Consider the following 23,614-nt stretch of genomic DNA (forward strand, 5'->3'; position numbering starts at 1 on the left):
TGTATGGGTGAATTTGTCATCATAAAAACACTTAACTTGCACTCTATTGCATTATCTTAAGACTTGCATAATTATTTCATCCTCATCTGGGCAGTACTGCAGAGAAACTTAAGTTAGAGGAAGTAGAGTCCTTGTGTTTGTATTCAAAGACTTGGTCATGGTCACATCCTCTTAGTATTGATGTCTGAGTAGGTGCTGAACTCTGACGGTTGGACTCTCTTCTTTTTAGGTCTCTGAGAACGTAGAGGGATATCCAGTGCAGCGTAACACAGGCCGTCTTCATCCTGAGAGAGACAACTATTAATATTACATCCTCAACATACTTTGCACTCTGATGTACCATTACATCATCAACATACGTTATACTTTGCTAATCCATGACATCATCACCAAACTGCCTGTAATAAATCCGTCCAATCATTTCATTCAGCCCAAATGAAACGATGGGATGGCCTAACTGTCTGTCAACATACCTGCCCACACTCTGCCTGGTGGCTCACTGAGCTGAGTCCTCTGTGATGACAGGGCAGACCTATTGCTGAAGCTAGCCACGTGTTTTGGGGGTTTTCAAAATATAGATTACTATGGCTGGTTTCTCAAAATTGTATTGAAATCGTGTGTCCCTTGTTACAGTGAAGGGACTCAACCACATTAAGCTCTGCTGAATGTACTTCTCTTCCTGCGTCTAATAACACCTGACTCTTGCTGAACATTGGGTCCATTGATGTCAACATCTGTGTACAGCGCTCCACCATAACATGTACATGTACTCCACACTGTCCTCTACCATTACATCACAAATGTACATAAGTATATGAACTATACGTTACCTGGTTCCTACCATCTCTACTGCTGGGTGTTCCCTGAGCAACATGGAGGTCTTCATCTTAACGGAACACAACAGTCAATATTACGCCACAAAACCAGACCAGGGAGACAATTACTGCTCCTACAGAAGACATTATGTACTGTAGTTGTTCTCAAGGTACAGAAGATGACAGTTAACAGAGATACATACGCTACCTTTCCTTCTGCAGCAGAGGTAGACGACCAAGGATGAGAGGATGGAGAGGAGAGCAGAGGAGGGACACAGGATGACCAGCAGCATCCAGCACAGTCCACAGTCTGGACCAGCAGAGTCTCCAGCACCTGCAGCAGAGGCATCGTGGATAGGGATATTTATAAAGATATTGTTATGTAAAGAATACTGCACACTAGTTTGCACCTTTCTACGTTCTTTCTGCACCTTTCTACATCCCTCTACACGACGCAGGCAGGCCGGATAATAATAAACTGGTTTGAAAAAGTCTTTGCCCTCCTAACCCCAAGGGGGGCAGCACATTGACGTGTCTCTAGACCCCCACACTAAACAACCATCAGAGCCCACCTCAGCCCTGGTCGCTCCCCCCTCTCCCCGTCGGTGAACTCATTACCGGGGGTAAGTCGCCTCGAGGGAAAGGGCCTAAAGCTTGGCTGAAGGATGCTGGTTGATTTAGTTTGATGTTTTCATCAATTAATACATTTAAATGTTGTATATAATAGAAGAAAACAGAATTAATTAAACATTGAATAATGAATCAATACGCTCTCTAGCCTCTACAATTGTCCTGAACTTTATCTTAAAAGTGCAGGATATTCATAGTAATTGTAAATGTGGAGTTTGTAGTGGCACAAATGTCTCCATAAGCTGCCAATCTTTAAAAATTGCTTGACATTTGCATATTATCCCGACATATGATAATAATTTGAATTCCTATTAATGAATTTGACCAAAAAAAAAGTCCACTTACCGAACGAAATCCTTGTGATTATAGTACCATATGTTTGGATAGATTTAGTCTTGTTTTGAGTTTCAGTTCCACAGTAGTAAAGACCAAGGTGAGAATCAGTGATGTTCTTAATCAGTAAGTTGAATGAGTTTGACGAATCGTTCCACTTCATATTTAAATGGGAGAAATGGCTTCCATTCTCTACATAATAAGTGCCATGATATCTGTCCTTCCAATTCAGAGTAAGTGTTGGCTGATTTTCATGAGAACAGTTTCTGTACCAAACAAGATTTACACGACGTGAGACTTTACAGTCACAGTATAGAGTAACGTTTTCTCCTGGTCTCACGGTCAGCTCCACTACTGAGTTAGAGAGTACGTCCTGACAGGACACAACAGCACCTTGAATTAAAAATATATTCAATTAGTAATAAGATAAAATGTGCAGCAATATGGAGCAACATATGATGTTATATCAATGTGATTTTAAAAAACCAAATACCAATCAATCATCACACAGGACATCATATACAACTCTTGTATTATTGAAATAGAAATGTAAACATAAATATTTTACCCAAGATAACAGGAAGAAAGACATACATCCAGCTCATGTTGATGATCTGTTGAGGAGAGATTTGATACTTTCATCACACCCATTTGACTGAAGGCGGAAGGATTAAAAATGGCTTGTGATTGGCTGGCCTTGTGGAAATGTTGCGGTTATTTCGATCTGCATACCAGATGAGGTGTGATTGTCAGAAAATAAAAAACTATTCTCTTGAGCTGATATCACCTGAGTTTCATTACGTTTCCATATTAGATTAAACTAAATTTTTATTGTCATGGATGTACACACACAATTTCAGTTGGCATAAACCAAGATAGAGCAAACTTGTTCTGAATACCGTCTACTTTAATAAATGCTTCTTATATTTTTTATTACAATACAAATAAAAATATGGCAGAAAACATGGAAAACAATTTGTTTAGTAATTATTCAACTATAGTTTTTCTTGTTTTAATGTTAATAAAATTAATTTTTTCAACCAAACCATCTTACAAACCATGTTTTCATGTATTCATAGCATTTGGCGGCATCAGAGGGAATCAAACCTAGTTTTGTCAAGGTGAGAACCTGGGATAAAGTGGCCCATGAACTGGCTGACACGTTGCAGTAAACCATGGATCCTAAGTGTCATACATTCTTAAAATAAATGAAGGCTTTTGTATAGGAACCCTTTGTCCATGGTTCATTTGATCTCATTTTCATCTCTCCTATGTGGTTCAACTGAGTGGGTATGAATTTAAAAAAAAAATTCTGTTCATATTCATGTTCAGTCTGTGTGTATACACTTGACTTTGTGTTCATTTGTGTGTGTGTGTGTGTGTGTGTGTGTGTGTGTGTGTGTGTGTGTGTGTGTGTGTGTGTGTGTGTGTGTGTGTGTGTGTGTGTGTGTGTGTGTGTGTGTGTGTGTGTGTGTGTGTATTTTGATGGTGGTATAGCTTCAGCCTGTCTATCGGAAGCATTGCACGTTGGACTGTGTGCGGAAACCATAACTGTTTCCACTGGCTGTCATTTGTGGTAGAGTTTCATTTTGGGGTTTCTGGGTAAACGCCTCTAGAAGCGACAACAAACAACACAAGCTATGATAGTCTTTCTTATGCTTCAACTGTCAAGTGCTTTTAAATAACTTATGATTAACTGATGCACAAATGATTAACAGTAACAGAAGGAAAACACTTCAGTATCAGCATAATCTGCCAAGATACACAACAAACCCAACTTACAATGACCTCTTTCTTTGAATATGCAAACTGGTGTCCAATATCGTCAAAATCATCAAAATCAAGACTCCTAACAAGCTGTTGTAAGCATGTTTGATGACCAGGAGGTAATGTGCAGAAAGCTGTCATATTGAACTCTTTTTGAAACGGAAAAGACCTCTCACCCTCACAGTTCGAGACAGACATGTTAAAAACGTTCGTAGTGCAACATAAACATTGTTTTCTTGAGTCCGTCGCTCTTAAAGGTCCCATGGCATGCTACTTTATGGATGCTTTAATATAGGTGTTAGTGGGCCCCTAATACAGTCTTTGAAGACGTTCAAGAGATTCAGCCTTGGTGCAGAGTTACAGCCACTACGAGCCAGTCCCACAGTGAGCTCTCTACAAATGTGCCGTTTTTAGAGGCGGGTCCAGGTGGAGGGTGGGGGTGTGGCCCTGGAGCAGCTTGTGACTACGGTAACATGCGCTAGTGTTTACAGTGGATGTATCGCAATGGCTCGGATTCATAATATCATCCGGAAGCACACACAGCTTTTGGTGCTCCGGTGGGAGTCCATAAAAAATGATTAAGGTAGAAATGTATATATTTATTTAGTTTTAGCGTTTTATTGTATCAAAAAAATCAGGTCAAAATGAAGTATGAAGAAATATGCAGCAATATATGGAGACTGTATTGATGTGATGTTAAAAAAACATTTATTAATCATTGTTCAAAGTTTTCAAAGTTTTTTGTTCAACAAGACAAAAGAATCATGAATTATTGAAGGTGAAATAAAAATATTAATATTTGACCCCAGTCAATGGGTAGGTAGACATACATCAAGCGCATGATGATGATTCGTTGAGGAGGAAAGACAAACAGACACTCTTCTGTCACTCATTTGACTGAAGGCGGAAAGATGAAAAACGATTTGTGATTGGCTGTGGCAATGTTGTGGTTATTTCTCTCAGCGTATCAGGCGAGGTTTGATTGTCAGAACATCAAACACATTCTCGTGACCTGAGATGACTTGAGTTTCACTCTGTTTCTAGATTAAATTACATTTATTCAACAAAGATGGGGTTAAATGGGGTTATGTGCATAATATACATGTCTTTACGTGTATTCATGTGTGTGCGTGCCTATGTGTATGCATGTGTGTGTGTGTGTGTGTGTGTGTGTGTGTGTGTGTGTGTGTGTGTGTGTGTGTGTGTGTGTGTGTGTGTGTGATTGTTTGATAGTCTCATACCCTCAGCCTCTGTCCTTAAGTAGCATTGCACGTTGGACTGTGTGCAGAAACCACAAATGTTTCCGCTGGCTGTCGTTGGTGGTAGAGTTTCATTTTGGGGTTTCTGGGTAAAGCCTGTAGAAGCAGACAATCAAACAACACCCTCTGTTCTTCCAGTCTGATGGTCTGTCTGATCACATATTCAAATCATAGGCAGAGACAGACAACCATCCAGACCAAACTCCTGGTTTTCTGTCTCTTTTCTTCTTTTTTGCCATAAAGCCATTCTTAAACAATCAGCCTCTGAAGAAAGATAATAGATGAATAAAAACAGTGATTGAGCAGGAGTACATTTTAATTGCTATGCTAGTTTGCGGGATGCATGACAATCTAAGATAAGTCATTGTGGTTTTCATACAGAGTGTGTGTTGGAACATAGCAAAATATTGTCAATTTAGATAATTGTTGATTTTATTGAATGTTTAGGTATTATTGTCATTAGTGTCGAGTAGTAATAGTAGTAGTAGTATCATCATTCATATTATTTAAAAGAGAAAATCTTATCATTTTTGGCTCGCTGTGACAGATAATACTTTTCTTTTTCTTCAAAGGGCCCCTACTTTACCGGGCGTGTCTGTGAATGGACATTTCAACTGGTTCCAAAACCTGCCCTGTGTTTTAGTGACATCACAAGTGGGCGTGTCCACCTAGATGTCTGCTGGATAGATCGGTCTATTCAGCAAACATCCTGACCTCCAGTGGTAAGATGCAGTGATACATCGGCCCCACAGACACAACCAGGGCCTGATGCTGTGGGGTGTGTATAATCTTTGTGTCCCTACGTTCAGGGATTCAGACATTTCATTCAAATCTTCAGTTAAAATGCAAAAAACAACAAAAACGACTTTTTACACAATTAAAGGTAACACTAAAAAGACACTATAATTCTTATTTGAGCTTTTTATTCCAATGAGAATTTGTCAAACAATAGCTAATAATGTTAATTGTATCTTCAGGCCATCAGCAGGGGGGGTTAGAGTCATGATACCTCCATGAGAGGGGTTGTTCATCCATTTTGATGGAGTCAGACTGAAAGGACACTCATCAACCCCTATTTCTTTATTATTTTAATTTTGATTAAGGAAATTTAAAATATATCCTATGTCCTTCCCGATCCACTTTTCCTTGACTTTGATGGAAAATGTCAAGAGGTCAAGAAAAGATGTGAAGGACAATTCATAAGAACTTGAATTGGAAAAGACAACGAAGACGGGATGAGGAGAATCGCTCCTGGAACTTTAACACCACCACACTCTCTCTGGGCACCTCCCAACCAGTGGCGTAAATATCGACGGTGCAACCGGTGCAGCTGTCCGGGGCCCAGACGCCGTCAGGGGCCCATGGAGGAATAATAATAAAATATATATATTGTTTTTGTGAATGAAATAGCTCGGGGGCGGGTCGGTAAGGTAGGCTAACGCTGAGTGGCTGGTATGGGAGGAGGAATGATCATTTGTCCAAATTCATTCATTCCAATCATTTGTTTACCCATGTGCGATTGCTACCCCTCCTCTCATTGGCTGAATCGTTGAGAACGTTTTAGACTCAATCAATATAAGGTCGCGGGGAGACAAAGCTCTGTTGGTTTGTATATTTTATTTTCGTAATGGTAGGAAAAAACAATACTTTATTAAAGCATGCAATTGTGATGTAGAACAAAATAAAAATAAAAAGTGCTTGCATGATATTGAAGCCTACAGCGATCGTTAGTTAACTTGTGTGGTGTCTTGTCATTTGTTTACCCGTGTGCCATGGCAACGCAATTGCTACCTGCTGTAGTAGTACTCTCATTGGCTGAATCTTTGGGGGGGCACAAAAAAAATATTTGCACCGGGGCCATCACCATGATGTTACGCCACTGCTCCCAACAAATGGGAAATGGAGTGAACATGCTTACACTAAACTGACGAGAAGTACACAGGAAAACCACGACGGCGTCCTGTAGCTGAAAAACACAAACCACTGGTGGTCTTTACACCTGCTGTTGTCCATAGAAACGAGTCAGTAATCACGCATAGTACACTGTGCTCTTCAGTTTCAAATGGTAAAATCAATTTAATAATTGCGTTTTATTTTCTGAGGTTTAATCATTTTGACAAATTGGATATAGGTTCCCTTTACAACCTACTTCGTATATCACTTAATCAGAGTTATAGTGCCACATAATAGCCTTGATAGTAGGAATAAAACATACAATATTAATATCACAGACAAAACACACAGAGTTTCACGTTGGTGCTATCAACACTGATCTCCTGTTTCCAGCAAAGCGCTTCTATCTGTCAAAGTGGGTTTTGGATGGCGGTTTGAACCACAGGCTTCGCCGTCGCCTTCAAGGACATTTTTTCTTGCGTCTTCTTTATCCTGCACAGATGAGGGCTTTGGTCTTTATCTTAAACAATGGTCACACGTGTCCTGTGTCCTACGAACAATTTGTTGCCACATCTTGACTCTGAACCATCTCCAACTGCTAAAGGCCCCAGAGTTTAGCAGACAACACCTGACTCAAGATGACATATTTTACATTAGTTTAGAATCAATTTTATTTCAATAACATTAATTAGATAATAAAATATATATATATAATATAATAAAATAGATGATATGAATGCATTCCTATTAGATTAGATTAATGTTGTATCATGTTGAGGTAGCCTAATTAGAGGGATGTAGATCAGAGGAGAGTGGGCGTGTCACTGAGTTCATCAATGAGGAACTGAGCCAGTGATCGTAGTGGAACAGGGATCCAGACTGTTCTCCACCTCACATAACCATCAATGAAATGTTCTGTGAAAAGGCAAAATAAATCAAGGTAAACCAAGAAGAGGACTTTGGGATTGATTGGAGATGGAGACGTGTGAGTCCAAGAAGCGCTCCCCTGCTGGTCATCCTGTGTCCCTCCTCTGCTCTCCTCTCCCTCCTCTCATCCTCGGTCGTCTACCTCCTCTGCAGAAGAACAGGGAGCGCAGCAAACTCTGTTTAGATCATCTTTTGACCAATATTTACAGTCTACATTGACTTTCCTTGAGTTAACCTACACTATGCGCGTCTCGCTATATTTTCCAACCTCTAGGGGCTTGAGTTGTATCCATATTTAAAGATTTTCCCACAGCGGGGAACAAGAGTAAAACTTTTTTTTGTGAACATTTCCTGGATTAATTGACTGTCAGTGCCTACGTATGTATATATATTATTGTTAGATATATTGTAAGCCCATTGTATCAAAATAAATTGATTAAGATTAAAATAGCAACAACTGAGCACTCATTTTGTTTCACATCTTGACTCTGTACCAACTCCAGCCACTAAAGACCCCAGAGTTTATCAGACAACACCTGACTCAAGAAATAGAACTCAGGAAATCAGGTTCCAGAACCGCTTCAACCAGTTCTTAGTTTTCCTTAACTTCCTAGTTCTGGTGTTTTAACTCATCCAGGTAAGAACCATCCATGGTAAGAAGCTATAGCTGTACTGACCCTGTTGTATTCAGACGGTGTCTCATCAGAACACAATCCTGCAAAGGCTTCAGATTTCTTCATCGTAGATCCAAGGCAGCAGGAGAGATGTCAAATATTCAGCTCCCCCCCCCCACATCCGCTGTGCCCCTTCCGTGGAGACTTTTAAAAAGCACACGGAAGCACACCTTTCCTCTGAGGCCTGTGGCCTCTAACCCACAACCCCACCCAGCGCCTTGAGCATTGGCACTCTCACTCACTCGTCTACACACACACCCTCACCTCCCACTCTTGTGAAGCGACCTTGAGTATCCTGAAAGGCGCTATATAAAATCAATTTATTATTATAAATATTGCTCAATATTGATTTTCGGGATATAATCTATCCCATATATATTTCTTACAAGTCTAGGTCTTTCATTAAGACTTAAATTAAGTATGAAAGAGATTATTCAAAAGAAACTGTCACGCAACATCTTTGGATTTTATTTATTTATTCATACATGTGATCAAAACATATAATAGACAGGTTACTTTTGGGTCTAAAATGATATACAAATGCATATTTCAAGGTTTTTTGTGTAACATATTGTACATTAATCCAAGTTGAATAGACTTTAAGGTATCAAAATAACAAGAACCACAAGGGAATTACAATACATACAAACATGTGTGTTAGTGTGTGTGACTGTGTGTCTGTGTGTTGGTGTGAGTCTATGTGTGTGCGTTGCGCTGTGTGTGTTGTGGTGGAACCCTAACCAATCCGCCTCTCAAACCCCACTCGTACTGCGGGCGGAGAAGCTGTGAGGTCCTTTGTGTTGTGGAGTTTTCAACACAGCATAAAACACACGGCTGTAGTTTTCCTCCTGCGTGTGAGAGACGGACACAACGTGACATTAGGACAGTACAACTACTGAGCACACTTCTTAATAGAACAGGGTGTTTATATCATTTAATGGGAGAGCTGTACTATCAGATACCTCATGTTGCGGTGGTAAAGGTCCCGTTTCCTGAGAGACGCCACGGTCTTTTACGGCACAAACTGAAACACAGACTGAGTTAGAATTACAAGAGACAACGCAATCAAATGAAGTGCAGAAAGACTTCCAGTGAATAGAAGCACATGATGTTCTACCCATGTGACTGCAGAGGAAGTAGAGGAACAAAGAGAGGAGAGCAGAGGAGGGACACAGGATGACCAGCAGCATCCAGCACGGTCCACAGTCTGGAGCAGCAGAGTCTCCAGCACCTGCAGCAGAGGCATCTTGGATAGGGATATTTATAAAGATATTGTTATGTAAAGAATACTGCACACTAGTTTGCACCTTTCTACGTTCTTTCTGCACCTTTCTACATCCCTCTACACGACGCAGGCAGGCCGGATAATAATAAACTGGTTTGAAAAAGTCTTTGCCCTCCTAACCCCAAGGGGGGCAGCACATTGACGTGTCTCTAGACCCCCACACTAAACAACCATCAGAGCCCACCTCAGCCCTGGTCGCTCCCCCCTCTCCCCGGCGGTGAACTCATTACCGGGGGTAAGTCGCCTCGAGGGAAAGGGCCTAAAGCTTGGCTGAAGGATACTGGTTGATTTAGTTTGATGTTTTCATCAATTAATACATTTAAATGTTGTATATAATAGAAGAAAACTGAATTAATTCAACATTTAATGAATCAATACGCTCTCTAGCCTCTACAATTGTCCTGAACTTTATCTTAAAAGTGCAGGATATTCATAGTAATTGTAAATGTGGAGTTTGTAGTGGCACAAATGAGCCATAAGCTGCCAATCTTTAAAAATTGCTTGACATGCAAAACATTTGCATATTATTCAGACATTTGATAATAATTTGAATTCCTATTAATGAATTTGACCAAAAAAAAAGTCCACTTACCGAACAAAATCCTTGTGAATATATTACCATATGTGTAGAAAGGTTTTGCCTTGTTTCCTTTTTCCCATAGAGTTACATTCAGTTCTTCAGTTCCACAGTAGTAAAGACCAAGGTGAGAATCAGTGATGTTCTTAATCAGTAAGTCATATGAGTTTGACGAATCGTTCCACTTCATATTTAAATGGGAGAAGTGGCTTCCATTCTCTGCATAATCAAAAAGGCCACGATATCTGGCCTTCCAATTCAGAGTAAGTGTTGGCTGATTTTCATGAGAACAGTTCCTGTACCAAACATGATTTGCACGATGTGAGTCTTTACAGTCACAGTATAGAGTAACGTTTTCTCCTGGTCTCACGGTCAGCTCCACTACTGGGTTAGAGAGTACGTCCTGACAGGACACAACAGCACCTTGAATTAAAAATATATTCAATTAGTAATAAGATAAAATGTGCAGCAATATGGAGCAACATATGATGCTATATCAATGTGATTTTAAAACACCAAATACAAAACAATCATTACACAGGACATCATATACAACTCTTGTATTATTGAAGTAGAAATGTAAACATAAATATTTTACCCAAGATAAGAGGAAGAAAGACATACATCCAGCTCATGTTGATGATCTGCTGAGGAGTAAAGACATTTGATACTTTCACTGAATGTCACTTTTGACTGAAGGCGGAGATATTAAAAACAACTTGTGATTGGCTGTCCATGTGGAAATGTTGCGGTTATCTCTCTGCGTATTCGGTGAGGTGTGATTGTCAGAACAATGAGATGACCTGAGTTTCATTCTGTTTCTAGATTTAATTACATTTATTTTAATTCTGAACCACAAAATTGCAGTTATAGCGACAAACCAGAATTGGAATTTCTAAACTTCTTCTTTAATAAATGCATCTCTTTTGTTTTTACAATGCACATGTTCATATTTAAGAATGATATTAAAGAATAATGTTTACTCAATATTATGCAATTAAATCTTTCATCCAAACCGTCTTCCAATGCTATGTTTTCATATGTTCTTAGCATGGGCGAGCCCAGAGGGAATCAAACCCCTACCCTATGGCAGTTTTGGCCAGGTGCAAACCTGGAATTAATATTGCTGTGGCTCACTGGCTGACCCATTGCAGTAAAGCCTGGATCCTTAGTGTCATTACAACACTAACACATCATATCACATCCTGGTCAATATAGTGTGTGCATGGACATGTTGTCTGTTCTTGTTCATGGGGTTATGTGCATATAGATGTCTTTGTGTGTATGAAGGTTTGTGCATGCGTGCGTGTATGCGTGTGTCTGTGAATTCAAAAAGTAGCATTGCAGAAACCACAATGGTTTCCGCTGAATTTCATTGGTGGAAGAGTTTCATTTGTGGGTTTCTGGGTAAAAGCCTAAAGAAGCAGACAAACGACACACTCTGTTCTTCCTGTCTGATCGTCTATCTGGTCACATCTATAAAGCATAGGCAGAGACAGACAACCATCCAGACCAAGCTCCTGGTTTTCTCCCTATTCTCTTCTTTGATGGCCATTAAACCATTAAACCATTATTAACCAATCAGCTTCTGATGAGAGACAATAAATACAAACATGTATTGAGCAGAAGTACATTTCAATAGGGGAAAGGCTAAATAAATGTTTGATTTGATTGAGGTATAATTGTCATTAGTGGATGTATGAGTAGTATGAGTATTAATAGTATTAGTATAGTATTAAAAGGGCCCCTATTTAACCACCAGGTGTGAGTGTGTTTAGCCATTACAAGCCGTTTCAAAATGGGACCTGCCCTGTGACTTAGTGAGTGACTTGAGTGTCCACTCAGATGCATTTTGGATTGATAATAATAATAATAATAATAATAATAATAATAATAATAATAATAAATAGATTTTATATAGCGCCTTTCAGGATACTCAAGGTCACTTCACAAGAGTGGGAGGTGAGGGTGTGTGTGTAGGCCAGTGAGTGAGAGTGCCAATGCTCAAGGCGCTGGGTGGGGTCGTGGGTTAGAGGCCACAGGCCTCAGAGGAAAGGTGTGCTTTCGTGTACTTTTTGAAAGTCTCCACGGAAGGGGCACAGCGGATGTGGGGGGGGAGCTGGTTCCACAGAGTGGGGGCGGACACACAGAAGGCCCTGTCCCCAAGGGTCTGGAGTCTAGTGCGGGGAGTCGCCAGCTGGTCCTTGCCAGTCTACCAGTCTACCCAGTGGACTGTAGCAACTGGTAGGCTTATCTGTCCATCATACATCAAGGTGGACACTCCCACTTGTGATGTCACTAAGGCTTTGTTTACACTGCAAGCCTTAATGCTCAATTCAGATGGATTGCTCAGATCAGATTATGTAGTTTGGCCGTACACATTATGGTTTACAAGTGGCTAAAACACAGACGTCACATGCAGCCCACAGGGAGACATGAGGCCACTGAGGGCAGCGTTTATGGATCATTTATAAATTGATGTACAGTAGCGTTGACCCAATCATCAATGATCAAATTTGATCCGTGATCAAAGATACTGAACCCCAACTGCATCCCAACACGTTTGGCCCGTTGTATTCTGTACTTTAAATTGTCGGCTTTAATCAATAATCTAAATAAGTGTGTGTGTGCCTGCGTTTGTGAATGCCTGTGTGTGCGTGCATTTGTGTGTGATTGTTTGATAGTCTCATACCCTCAGCCTCTGTCCTTAAGTAGCATTGCACGTTGGACTGTGTGCAGAAACCACAAATGTTTCCGCTGGCTGTCGTTGGTGGTAGAGTTTCATTTTGGGGTTTCTGGGTAAAGCCTGTAGAAGCAGACAATCAAACAACACCCTCTGTTCTTCCAGTCTGATGGTCTGTCTGATCACATATTCAAATCATAGGCAGAGACAGACAACCATCCAGACCAAACTCCTGGTTAGGGTACGACGCACCAGCAAGGGCTGTGATTGGTCCGCTCACTAAAACCCGACGCAGAACCATAACAGGTTGACGACTGCGTTGAAGCGTCTGCGTGGTCCTTGCGTTGCGTCGACGTGGAACCATAATCAGCCCTTTACTGCCCCTAAAGACGAGAGCAGGATGCATGTAGCTGTAGCGTGGCCACGCTACGCTACAGCCACGCTACAGCTACAGCTACAGCCACGCTACAGCTACAGCCACGCTACGCCACGCCACGCTACAGCCACGCCACGCTACGCTACGCTACAGCCACGCCACGCTACGCTACAGCCACGCCACGCTACGCTACAGCCACGCTACGCCTGCTACAGCCACGCCACGCTACGCTACAGCCACGCCACGCTACGCTACAGCCACGCCACGCTACGCCTGCTACAGCTACGCTACGCTACAGCCACGCTACGCCTGCTACAGCTACGCTACGCCTGCTACAGCCACGCCACGCTACGCCTGCTACAGCCACGCCATGCTACGCTACAGCCACGCTACGCCTGCTACAGCCACGCCACGCTACGCTACAGCCACGCTACAGCTACAGCTACGGCCACGCTACAGCTACAGCCACGCTAAGCCACTCACCGCCCGTGCTCGGCCCAGGACCCTGCCTTGCCCTTGCCCTTGCCCTTGCCCTCACCCTGGCCCTTGCCCTCACCCTGGCCCTTGCCCCTGCCTTCACCCTGGCCCTTGCCCCTGCCCTCACCCTGGCCCTTGCCCCTGCCCTCACCCTTGCCCTTGCCCTCACCCTGGCCCTTGCCCCTGCCCTCACCCTGGCCCTTGCCCTCACCCTGGCCCTCACCCTGGCCCTTGCCCCTGCCCTTACCCTGGCCCTTGTCTGTAAGTACCGTTTTTCCCTCCTGTTTCTTGGACTACCTCTTGGACATTTTTTCCGGTTGTTGCAACCCCTAGTTTTCTGTTCCCCTGGACTTTAGTGCCCCAGTGCCTTGCCAAGCTCCTTAGTTTTCCCTCACTGCTGCATTGCCCGTGCTCGTTGGAGCCTGTTGCCTACGACCTCTGTTCAAACTAACTATCATTTTGTTCAAGTGTTTTGTGTCTGCATTGCGGTCCATTTTATGCACCTTGGCCAGCGGCCGTAACAACAATCATGGGCAACAATCCCTTTCTCCTCCATGTCGCGGTTCAATCTGGACTTCAGGGAGTCAGAGCCAAAGTGTTGTTTGTTGTCGCTTCTAGAGGCGTTTACCCAGAAACCCCAAAATGAAACTCTACCACAAATGACAGCCAGCGGAAACAGTTTCAGGAAATGGTTTCTGCACACAGTCCAACCAGCAATGCTACTTATAGACAGGCTGAAGCTATACCACCATCAAAACACACACACACACACACACACACACACACACACACACACACACACATACACACACACACACACACACACACGTATGAACACAAAGTCAAGTGTATGCACACAGACAGATGAATAAGAACAGAAAAAATATATATATTCATACCCACTCAGTTGAACCACATAGGAGAGGTGAAAATGAGATCAAATGAACCATGGACAAAGGGTTCCTATACAAAAGCCTTCATTTATTTTAAGAATGTATGACACTTAGGATCCATGGTTTACTGCAACGTGTCAGCCAGTTCATGGGCCACTTTATCCCAGGTTCTCACCTTGACAAAACTAGGTTTGATTCCCTCTGATGCCGCCAAATGCTATGAATACATGAAAACAAGGTTTGTAAGATGGTTTGGTTGAAAAAAATAATTAAATTAACATTAAAACAAGAAAAACTATAGTTGAATAATTACTAAACAAATAGTTTTCCATGTTTTCTGCCATATTTTTATTTGTATTGTAATAAAAAATATAAGAAGCATTTATTAAAGTAGACGGTATTCAGAACAAGTTTGCTCTATCTTTGTTTATGCCAACTGAAATTGTGTGTGTACATCCATGACAATAAAAATGTAGTTTAATCTAATATGGAAACGTAATGAAACTCAGGTGATATCAGCTCAAGAGAATAGTTTTTTATTTTCTTCAATCACACCTCATCTGGTACGCAGATAGAAATAACCGCAACATTTCCACAAGGCCAGCCAATCACAAGCCATTTTTAATCCTTCCGCCTTCAGTCAAATGGGTGTGATGAAAGTATCAAATGTCTCCTCAACAGGTCATCAACATGAGCTGGATGTATGTCTTTCTTCCTGTTATCTTGGGTAAAATATTTATGTTTACATTTCTACTTCAATAATACAAGAGTTGTATATGATGTCCTGTGTAATGATTGATTGGTATTTGGTGTTTTAAAATCACATTGATATAGCATCATATGTTGCTCCATATTGCTGCACATTTTATCTTATTACTAATTGAATATATTTTTAATTCAAGGTGCTGTTGTGTCCTGTCAAGACGTACTCTCTAACCCAGTAGTGGAGCTGACCGTGAGACCAGGAGAAAACGTTACTCTATACTGTGACTGTAAAGACTCACATCGTGCAAATCATGTTTGGTACAGGAACTGTTCTCATGAAAATCAGCCAACACTTACTCTGAATTGGAAGGCCATATATCGTGGCCTTTTTGATTATGCAGAGAATGGAAGCCACTTCTCCCATTTAAATATGAAGTGGAACGATTCGTCAAACTCATATGACTTACTGATTAAGAACATCACTGATTCTCACCTTGGTCTTTACTACTGTGGAACTGAAGAACTGAATGTAACTCTATGGGAAAAAGGAAACGAGGCAAAATATATCTACACATATGGTAATATAATCACAAGGATTTTGTTCGGTAAGTGGACTTTTTTTGTGGTCAAATTCATTAATAGGAATTCAAATTATTATCATATGTCGGGAGAATATGCAAATGTGTTGTATGTCAAGTAATTTTTAAAGATTGGCAGCTTATGGAGACATTTGTGCCACTACAAACTCCACATTTACAATTACTATGAATATCCTGCACTTTTAAGATAAAGTTCAGGACAATTGTAGAGGCTAGAGAGCGTATTGATTCATTAAATGTTTAATTAATTCTGTTTTCTTCTATTATATACAACATTTAAATGTATTAATTGATGAAAACATCAAACTAAATCAACCAGTATCCTTCAGCCAAGCTTTAGGCCCTTTCCCTCGAGGCGACTTACCCCCGGTAATGAGTTCACCGACGGGGAGAGGGGGGAGCGACCAGGGCTGAGGTGGGCTCTGATGGTTGTTTAGTGTGGGGGTCTAGAGACACGTCAATGTGCTGCCCCCCTTGGGGTTAGGAGGGCAAAGACTTTTTCAAACCAGTTTATTATTATCCGGCCTGCCTGTGTCGTGTAGAGGGATGTAGAAAGGTGCAGAAAGAACGTAGAAAGGTGCAAACTAGTGTGCAGTATTCTTTACATAACAATATCTTTATGAATATCCCTATCCAAGATGCCTCTGCTGCAGGTGCTGGAGACTCTGCTGGTCCAGACTGTGGACCGTGCTGGATGCTGCTGGTCATCCTGTGTCCCTCCTCTGCTCTTCTCCTCTCCCTCCTCTCATCCTTGGTCGTCTACCTCCGCTGCAGAAGGAAAGGTAGCGTATGTATCTCTGTTAACTGTCATCTTCTGTATCTTGAGAACAATTACACTACATAATGTCTTCTGTAGGAGCAGTGACTGTCTCCCTGGTCTGGTTTTGTGGCGTAATATTGACTGTTGTGTTTCGTTAAGATGAAGACCTCCATGTTGCTCAGGGAACACCCAGCAGTAGAGATGGTAGGAACCAGGTAACGTATAGTTCATATACTTCTGTACATTTGTGATGTAATGGTAGAGGACAGTGTGGAGTACATGTACATGTTATGGTGGAGCGCTGTACACAGATGTTGACATCAATGGACCCAATGTTCAGCAAGAGTCAGGTGTTATTAGACGCAGGAAGAGAAGTACATTCAGCAGAGCTTAATGTGGTTGAGTCCCTTCACTGTAACAAGGGACACACGATTTCAACACAATTTTGAGAAACCAGCCGTAGTAATCTATATTTTGAAAACCCCCAAAACACGTGGCTAGCTTCAGCAATAGCTCTGCCCTGTCATCACAGAGGACTCAGCTCAGTGAGCCACCAGGCAGAGTGTGGGCAGGTATGTTGACAGACAGTTAGGCCATCCCATCGTTTCATTTGGGCTGAATTAAATGATTGGACGGATTTATTACAGGCAGTTTGGTGATGATGTCATGGATTAGCAAAGTATAACGTATGTTGATGATGTAATGGTACATCAGAGTGCAAAGTATGTTGATGATGTAATATTAATAGTTGTCTCTCTCAGGATGAAGACGGCCTGTGTTACGCTGCACTGGATATCCCTCTACGTTCTCAGAGACCTAAAAAGAAGAGAGTCCAACCATCAGAGTTCAGCACCTACTCAGACATCAATACTAAGAGGATGTGACCATGACCAAGTCTCTGAATACAAACACAAGGACTCTACTTCCTCTAACTTAAGTTTCTCTGCAGTACTGCCCAGATGAGGATGAAATAATTATGTCTTAAGATAATGCAATAGAGTGAAAGTTAAGTGTTTTTATGATTTATAAATATGTCACTTACATTGGCAAACACATGTTCATTAAAACAAATTCACCCATACATTAAACGATTGAACAAAAGTTTAAATAACTGTCTTTAACTTCCTTGTGGGTTATCATCACCATATACTGTTTGCATATTGTTTGTCAATAGTATAAATCAGAGAATACATTTTTGAGTTTACTCTCTACATTAGTAGATATTGTTTGTTGTACATTGTTTACTATAAAGCTATATTGGAAATATTAGCCTCTTTGTCTCTGTGTGTATCAGGTTAAGAAACCGTGACCTGGCTATGAAGCTGTCTTTTCTGTAATGTCTTATTAGCAAATTACGACGAAGCTCAGAGAATGACGTAGGCGATAGATTTTTTAAGTAATTGATACATTTCATCATAGTGTGGTGAATTTTAGGGAAAAAATGTATAATTTGAAAAAATAAGTGTCATTTACCATCTAGGAATTTGAAATAACTTTTCTCATTTTATTTCATAATGTATCTCTTGAGAGTGTTTGGTCAACAAGTAGAGCAAATGTCTTTTAGGGGATTGTTGAAGATGAATTGAACAGGGTTCCTCTGTTAGTGAAACGGTAGCGTCATGTTATTCAGTAACCTTGAACACATTGCACATACGTGAGAGCAGCCAATCCAGGTACTCTGAGTGCGTTATGGCCGTCCCTTTTTGTGTGAAAGCAACCCGCTTATTTGACTGGCGGTCAATTCAAATGTTGAGGTCTTTGCCAACTGAATAGCATAAATAAAAATACTGTGTTGCTTTTCGGCTATCAGGAGCCAACAGCTTATGGTCAATCAGGCCAACGATTTGTACCGTGGCTCTTTGCTCAACACTCTCCTGTGGTGTCCAAGCTTGGTTTAACAGTGACCGGCTGTTCTTTGCTCTGGTTACAGATTAGTTAATATCCTGCCCCCTAACCACTGGTAACCTGTGCTGTTCGGTATATCAACCGTCTCTTACCCTTCACTTTGCGTTGATTGCACAGGTTATGTGTAATAATATTGTGTGCGATATTACCCTCAATGGTTGTCTGTCTCTTCCTATGCTCTGAATATGTGATCAGATAGACCATCAGACTGGAAGAACAGAGTGACATGTTTGTCGTAGCTTGCTTCTACAGTTGTTTACCCAGAAACCCCAATATGAAACTCTACCACCAATGACAGCCAGCGGAAACATTTGTGGTTTCTGCACACAGTCCAACCTGCAATGCTACTTATAGACAGGCTGAGGCTATAACACACACACACACACACACACACACACACACACACACACATGTGATTTCACATAAACAGATGAACAAGAAACTGAGAAAATGTTGATTCCACACTCACACTCCATTGTTCCACATGGGCGAGATGAGTAACAGAAATAAGTGACCCTGGGCCGAGGGTTGAAGCGTGTTCACCACCACATGGAGACATGGATGTACAGAGGCCGCTAACATGATGACATCACCTCTGTGTGGACGGCCACAATGTCAGGGCCTCTGAGTGTGTGAGGGGATCCTCCCATATAGACAGAGCTGAACTCCCCTTCTGTGTGTGTGTGTGTGTGTGTGTGTGTGTGTGTGTGCGTGTGTGTGTGTGTTTTCTTGAGAGCCTCTAATAAGACATGTTGGTGTAAGCTGTAATGGACATTTCCATAAGACATGTTGTTCACCAGACACTAAGACACTGTGACCCCTTAGTCATTATCTATAGTAACCATTTGACTGTTTGTACCGCGCTCAGGTGCAGCAACACCACGAGCTCCATCCTGAGATGGCTGACAGGAGTAGTGTTATCTGCAGCCTCAAGGACGTCTCCCTGCTTCAACTCTGGAGGGGGCCCACTGCTGGGCCACACCACAGCGCTTCAACCTCTGCATGCTTGTGTTGTGTGGCCTCTCTGTGCAGAACCACTTTTATCTTTTACTATTTTTACCCTTTGTTATAATAAACTCTTTACGTTTGTTCTGAGTTGCGTTGTCAATACAGTTTGAAGAATGTCTACCACAAAGCTTCAAGGACCTGCTGAGCCACGATGCTTGGTATGAAACTTGGTATGTTCCTTTGGCCGGACAACCTCGCAAACAAACGGCTCTTAAATTCATTCTTTAGTTTTCAACGATGAACATAGGAATAGAACCAGGAGGCCTGTCTTTATGTTCATGAAAGACTAAACCCCGTTCTGTCTGGGTCAAACCAAGAGTTGGTGAACATTTCAGCGGGTTTTCACAAAGCGGTCAATCGGCTGCACAACCTTAGCTCTAGTAAGTGTGACTGTTACGGCCCGAGGGAGGGGAACCCAAACACACGACAACAGGCGAGGGTTGTAACGTCCAAATGTTAATTTGCTGTGAATGAGCAGAGGCTGGTTGGTGTGGAAGTCCAGCTGGGTCGGTGTGGAAACCGGGAAGGTGGCGTCGGAGGACAGAAGTGGGAAGATCAGGATGGAAGCAGAGGGTTAGAACCCGACAATCCTTAATGTAGGAACGAAGAGACATGGGAGTCAGGAACGCCACAAACAAGCTAGACTGTTTGACGATCTGGCGATGAATGGTTGTGAAGCCGGGGTTGATAAACAGGAGTTGATTATGATGATCCACCGGTGTGTATGGGTGAGTAGGAGAAGGTGGAGTCCGGAGAAGATCCTAGCTCCAGGATCTACAGCAGACGGCGCAACAGTGACGTGGAAACTCTAAGCCTAAGAGCACAGTGTACGCTGATACGTGATAACATGACCTGTTACCCGACTGTGTTACGACCACCAGTGTTTTTTTGTTTTTCAGCTACAGGATGCCATTGTGGTTTTCCTGTGTACTTCTCAATCATTTATTGTAAGCATGTTCACTCCATTTCCCATTTGTTGAGAGGTGCACAGAGTGTGGTGGTGTTAAAGTTCCAGGAGCGATTTGATCAAAATGCTTGAGACAGAGAACATGGACACCGAGTGCAAATAATAAAGGGGTTTACTGAGGGCTACAAAGGAGATATGATGGCAGGCTGGGCAACGACAAGGAGGACGGGGCAGCAGGCTGTTGGTCTGAAAGGGTTCAGCAGCAGGTGGGCAGTGGGAAGCAGCGGGCTCAGCCACAGGCCAGGGTTTATTTATTCAATCCAACCTCGGTGATGGAGTTGTATTGATCACCAGGTTGTCCACGTTTATACAGCCTATATAAGGTTCTCTTCTAGTATCTTCTGAACATTGTGGTTTCACCACGGCATCCACCGTAGCTTAATGACGGCGATTCTCTGAGTCCCACGGTTGTCTTTTCCAATTCAAGTTCTTATTGTCCTTCACATCACAAGGAAAATTGGATGGAGAAGGACATAGGATTTACTTTGTAGGGGTCCATCAAAACGGATGAACAACCCCTCTCATGGTCTTAGGTATCTTGACTCTAACCCCCTCTGCTGATGGCCTGAAGCCACAGATCTCCTATTTTACTGTCCTTCCCTCTTTAGGGGAGTGAAGGAAACATAATAAACATGAGGCAGCAGCTTTAAGGCACGGTGCCACTAGAATAAACCTTATAGCACTGGCCCTTAATGCAGTGTTTCTTTTCACCCACAAGGGGGCGTGGATGTTCTGACCTCAGGAAAGTGACAAATGCCTGCTCTCGTCTTTAGGGGCAGTAAAGGGCTGATTATGGTTCCACGTCGACGCAACGCAAGGACCACGTAGACGCTTCGACGCAGTCGTCAACCTGTTATGGTTCTGTGTCGGGTTTTAGTGAGCCGACCAATCACAGCCCTTGCTGGTGCGTCGTACCCTAACCAGGAGTTTGGTCTGGATGGTTGTCTGTCTCTGCCTATGATTTGAATATGTGATCAGACAGACCATCAGACTGGAAGAACAGAGGGTGTTGTTTGATTGTCTGCTTCTACAGGCTTTACCCAGAAACCCCAAAATGAAACTCGACCACCAACGACAGCCAGCGGAAACATTAGTGGTTTCTGCACACAGTCCAACGTGCAATGCTACTTAAGGACAGAGGCTGAGGGTATGAGACTATCAAACAATCACACACAAATGCACACACACACAGGCATTCACAAACGCAGGCACACACACACTTATTTAGATTATTGATTAAAGCCGACAATTTAAAGTACAGAATACAACGGGCCAAACGTGTTGGGATGCAGTTGGGGTTCAGTATCTTTGATCACCATCAAAGATACTCAACCTGATTGATTGTGTTGCAAGTTTAAAAAGCCTTTCTTTGTTTTTAATTAAATGTATGAATCCCTTGACGAAGGAAGGAACACAAAGATCCTAGGAGCGCCACACAGCATGAGGCCCTGGTTGTGTCCTGTCTGTGTTGTATCACTGCATCTTTCCACTAGAGGTCAGGCTTTTCTTTACAAGGCCAGTTTGTACAGCAATTGCTTAAAAGGCCCCATTTAAACTACCAGGTGTAAGTGGGATTAGCAATACAAGCCGTTTCTAAATAAACCCTGAGTAGCTCTTGAATAGCACTAGTCCTGCCGTGCAATTTCACCAGAACTTTGCTCAATGTTTAAAGCACCTTGTTTGTTTGCTGTCTGATACGATGGAAGCTGTGTGTCCTCGGATACTTTGAGGCTACATTGAAGCTCTGCCGTCACAGAGTCTGACTCGGACCGATGGGTGGACCAGAATGCCATTGAAAGCCATTTGCCTCATCAAAATAACACATTTATTTCATCTAATTGAACCAATTTAGACATTTTAGTTTTGATAGTTTAAAAAACTATCAGTTGATCAAAAGAACATCCACCAGTGTGAAAATGTCCTAACCATGTCAACGCTACTGTACATCAATTTATAAATGATCCATAAACGCTGCCCTCAGTGGCCTCATGTCTCCCTGTGTGCTGCATGTGACGTCTGTGTTTTAGCCACTTGTAAACCATAATTTGTACGGCCAAACTAAATAATCTGATCAGAGCAATCCATCCCAATTGAGCATTAAGGCTTGCAGTGTAAACAAAGCCTTAGTGACATCACAAGTGGGAGTGTCCACCTTGATGTATGATGGACAGATAAGCCTACCAGTTGCTACAGTCCACTGGGTAGACTGGTAGACTGACAAGGACCAGCTGGCGACTCCCCGCACTAGACTCCAGACCCTTGGGGATAGGGCCTTCTGTGTGTCCGCCCCCACTCTGTGGAACCAGCTCCCCCCCCACATCCGCTGTGCCCCTTCCGTGGAGACTTTCAAAAAGTACACGAAAGCACACCTTTCCTCTGAGGCCTGTGGCCTCTAACCCACGACCCCACCCAGCGCCTTGAGCATTGGCACTCTCACTCACTGGCCTACACACACACCCTCACCTCCCACTCTTGTGAAGCGACCTTGAGTATCCTGAAAGGTGCTATATAAAATCAATTTATTATTATTATTATTATTATTATTATTATTATTATTATCAATCCAAAATACATCTGAGTGGACTCTCAAGTCACTCACTAAGTCACAGGGCAGGTCCCATTTTGAAACGGCTTGTAATGGCTAAACACACTCACACCTGGTGGTTAAATAGGGGCCCTTTTAATACTATACTAATACTATTAATACTCATACTACTCATACTTCCACTAATGACAATTATACCTCCAAATTCAATCAAATCAAACATTTATTTAGCCTTTCCCCTATTGAAATGTACTTCTACTCAATACATGTTTGTATTTATTGTCTCTCATCAGAAGCTGATTGGTTAATAATGGTTTAATGGTTTAATGGCCATCAAAGAAGAAAATAGGGAGAAAACCAGGAGCTTGGTCTGGACGGTTGTGTGTCTCTTCCTATGCTTTATAGATGTGACCAGATAGACGATCAGACAGGAAGAACAGAGTGTGTCGTTTGTTTGTCTGCTTCTTTAGCCTTTTACCCAGAAACCCACAAATGAAACTCTTCCACTAATGAAATTCAGCGGAAACCATTGTGGT

The 23,614-nt window shown here is 42.2% G+C and overlaps 2 protein-coding genes and 1 pseudogene across 3 annotated transcripts; 1 reads left to right on the top strand and 2 right to left on the bottom strand.

Moving 5' to 3' along the window:
* Nucleotides 1–8,364, bottom strand: LOC311341162 (uncharacterized protein; the record flags this gene model as incomplete). Its single annotated transcript, XM_084466051.1, has 6 exons — nt 1–284; nt 831–886; nt 1,024–1,149; nt 1,791–2,171; nt 2,347–2,392; nt 8,302–8,364. 6 exons carry the CDS (start codon nt 8,362–8,364, stop codon nt 162–164), a joined length of 795 nt encoding a protein of 264 aa, XP_084322177.1. The 3' UTR covers nt 1–161.
* A 409-nt stretch (nt 8,365–8,773) lies between these two features.
* Nucleotides 8,774–11,309, bottom strand: LOC311341163 (uncharacterized protein; the record flags this gene model as incomplete). Its single annotated transcript, XM_084466052.1, has 6 exons — nt 8,774–9,146; nt 9,261–9,334; nt 9,416–9,544; nt 10,176–10,583; nt 10,759–10,836; nt 11,306–11,309. 6 exons carry the CDS (start codon nt 11,307–11,309, stop codon nt 9,051–9,053), a joined length of 789 nt encoding a protein of 262 aa, XP_084322178.1. The 3' UTR covers nt 8,774–9,050.
* Nucleotides 11,310–15,396: 4,087 nt separating this feature from the next.
* On the top strand, nt 15,397–17,537 carry LOC311340979 (annotated as a pseudogene). The gene is made up of 4 exons: nt 15,397–15,899; nt 16,547–16,675; nt 16,813–16,868; nt 17,415–17,537. The product of its transcript is annotated as an uncharacterized misc_RNA (transcript).
* Nucleotides 17,538–23,614: the final 6,077 nt, after the last annotated feature.

Source organism: Micromesistius poutassou (assembly GCF_964030765.1).
Source record: "Micromesistius poutassou genome assembly, chromosome: 3".
Classification (NCBI taxonomy): Eukaryota; Metazoa; Chordata; class Actinopteri; order Gadiformes; family Gadidae; genus Micromesistius; species Micromesistius poutassou.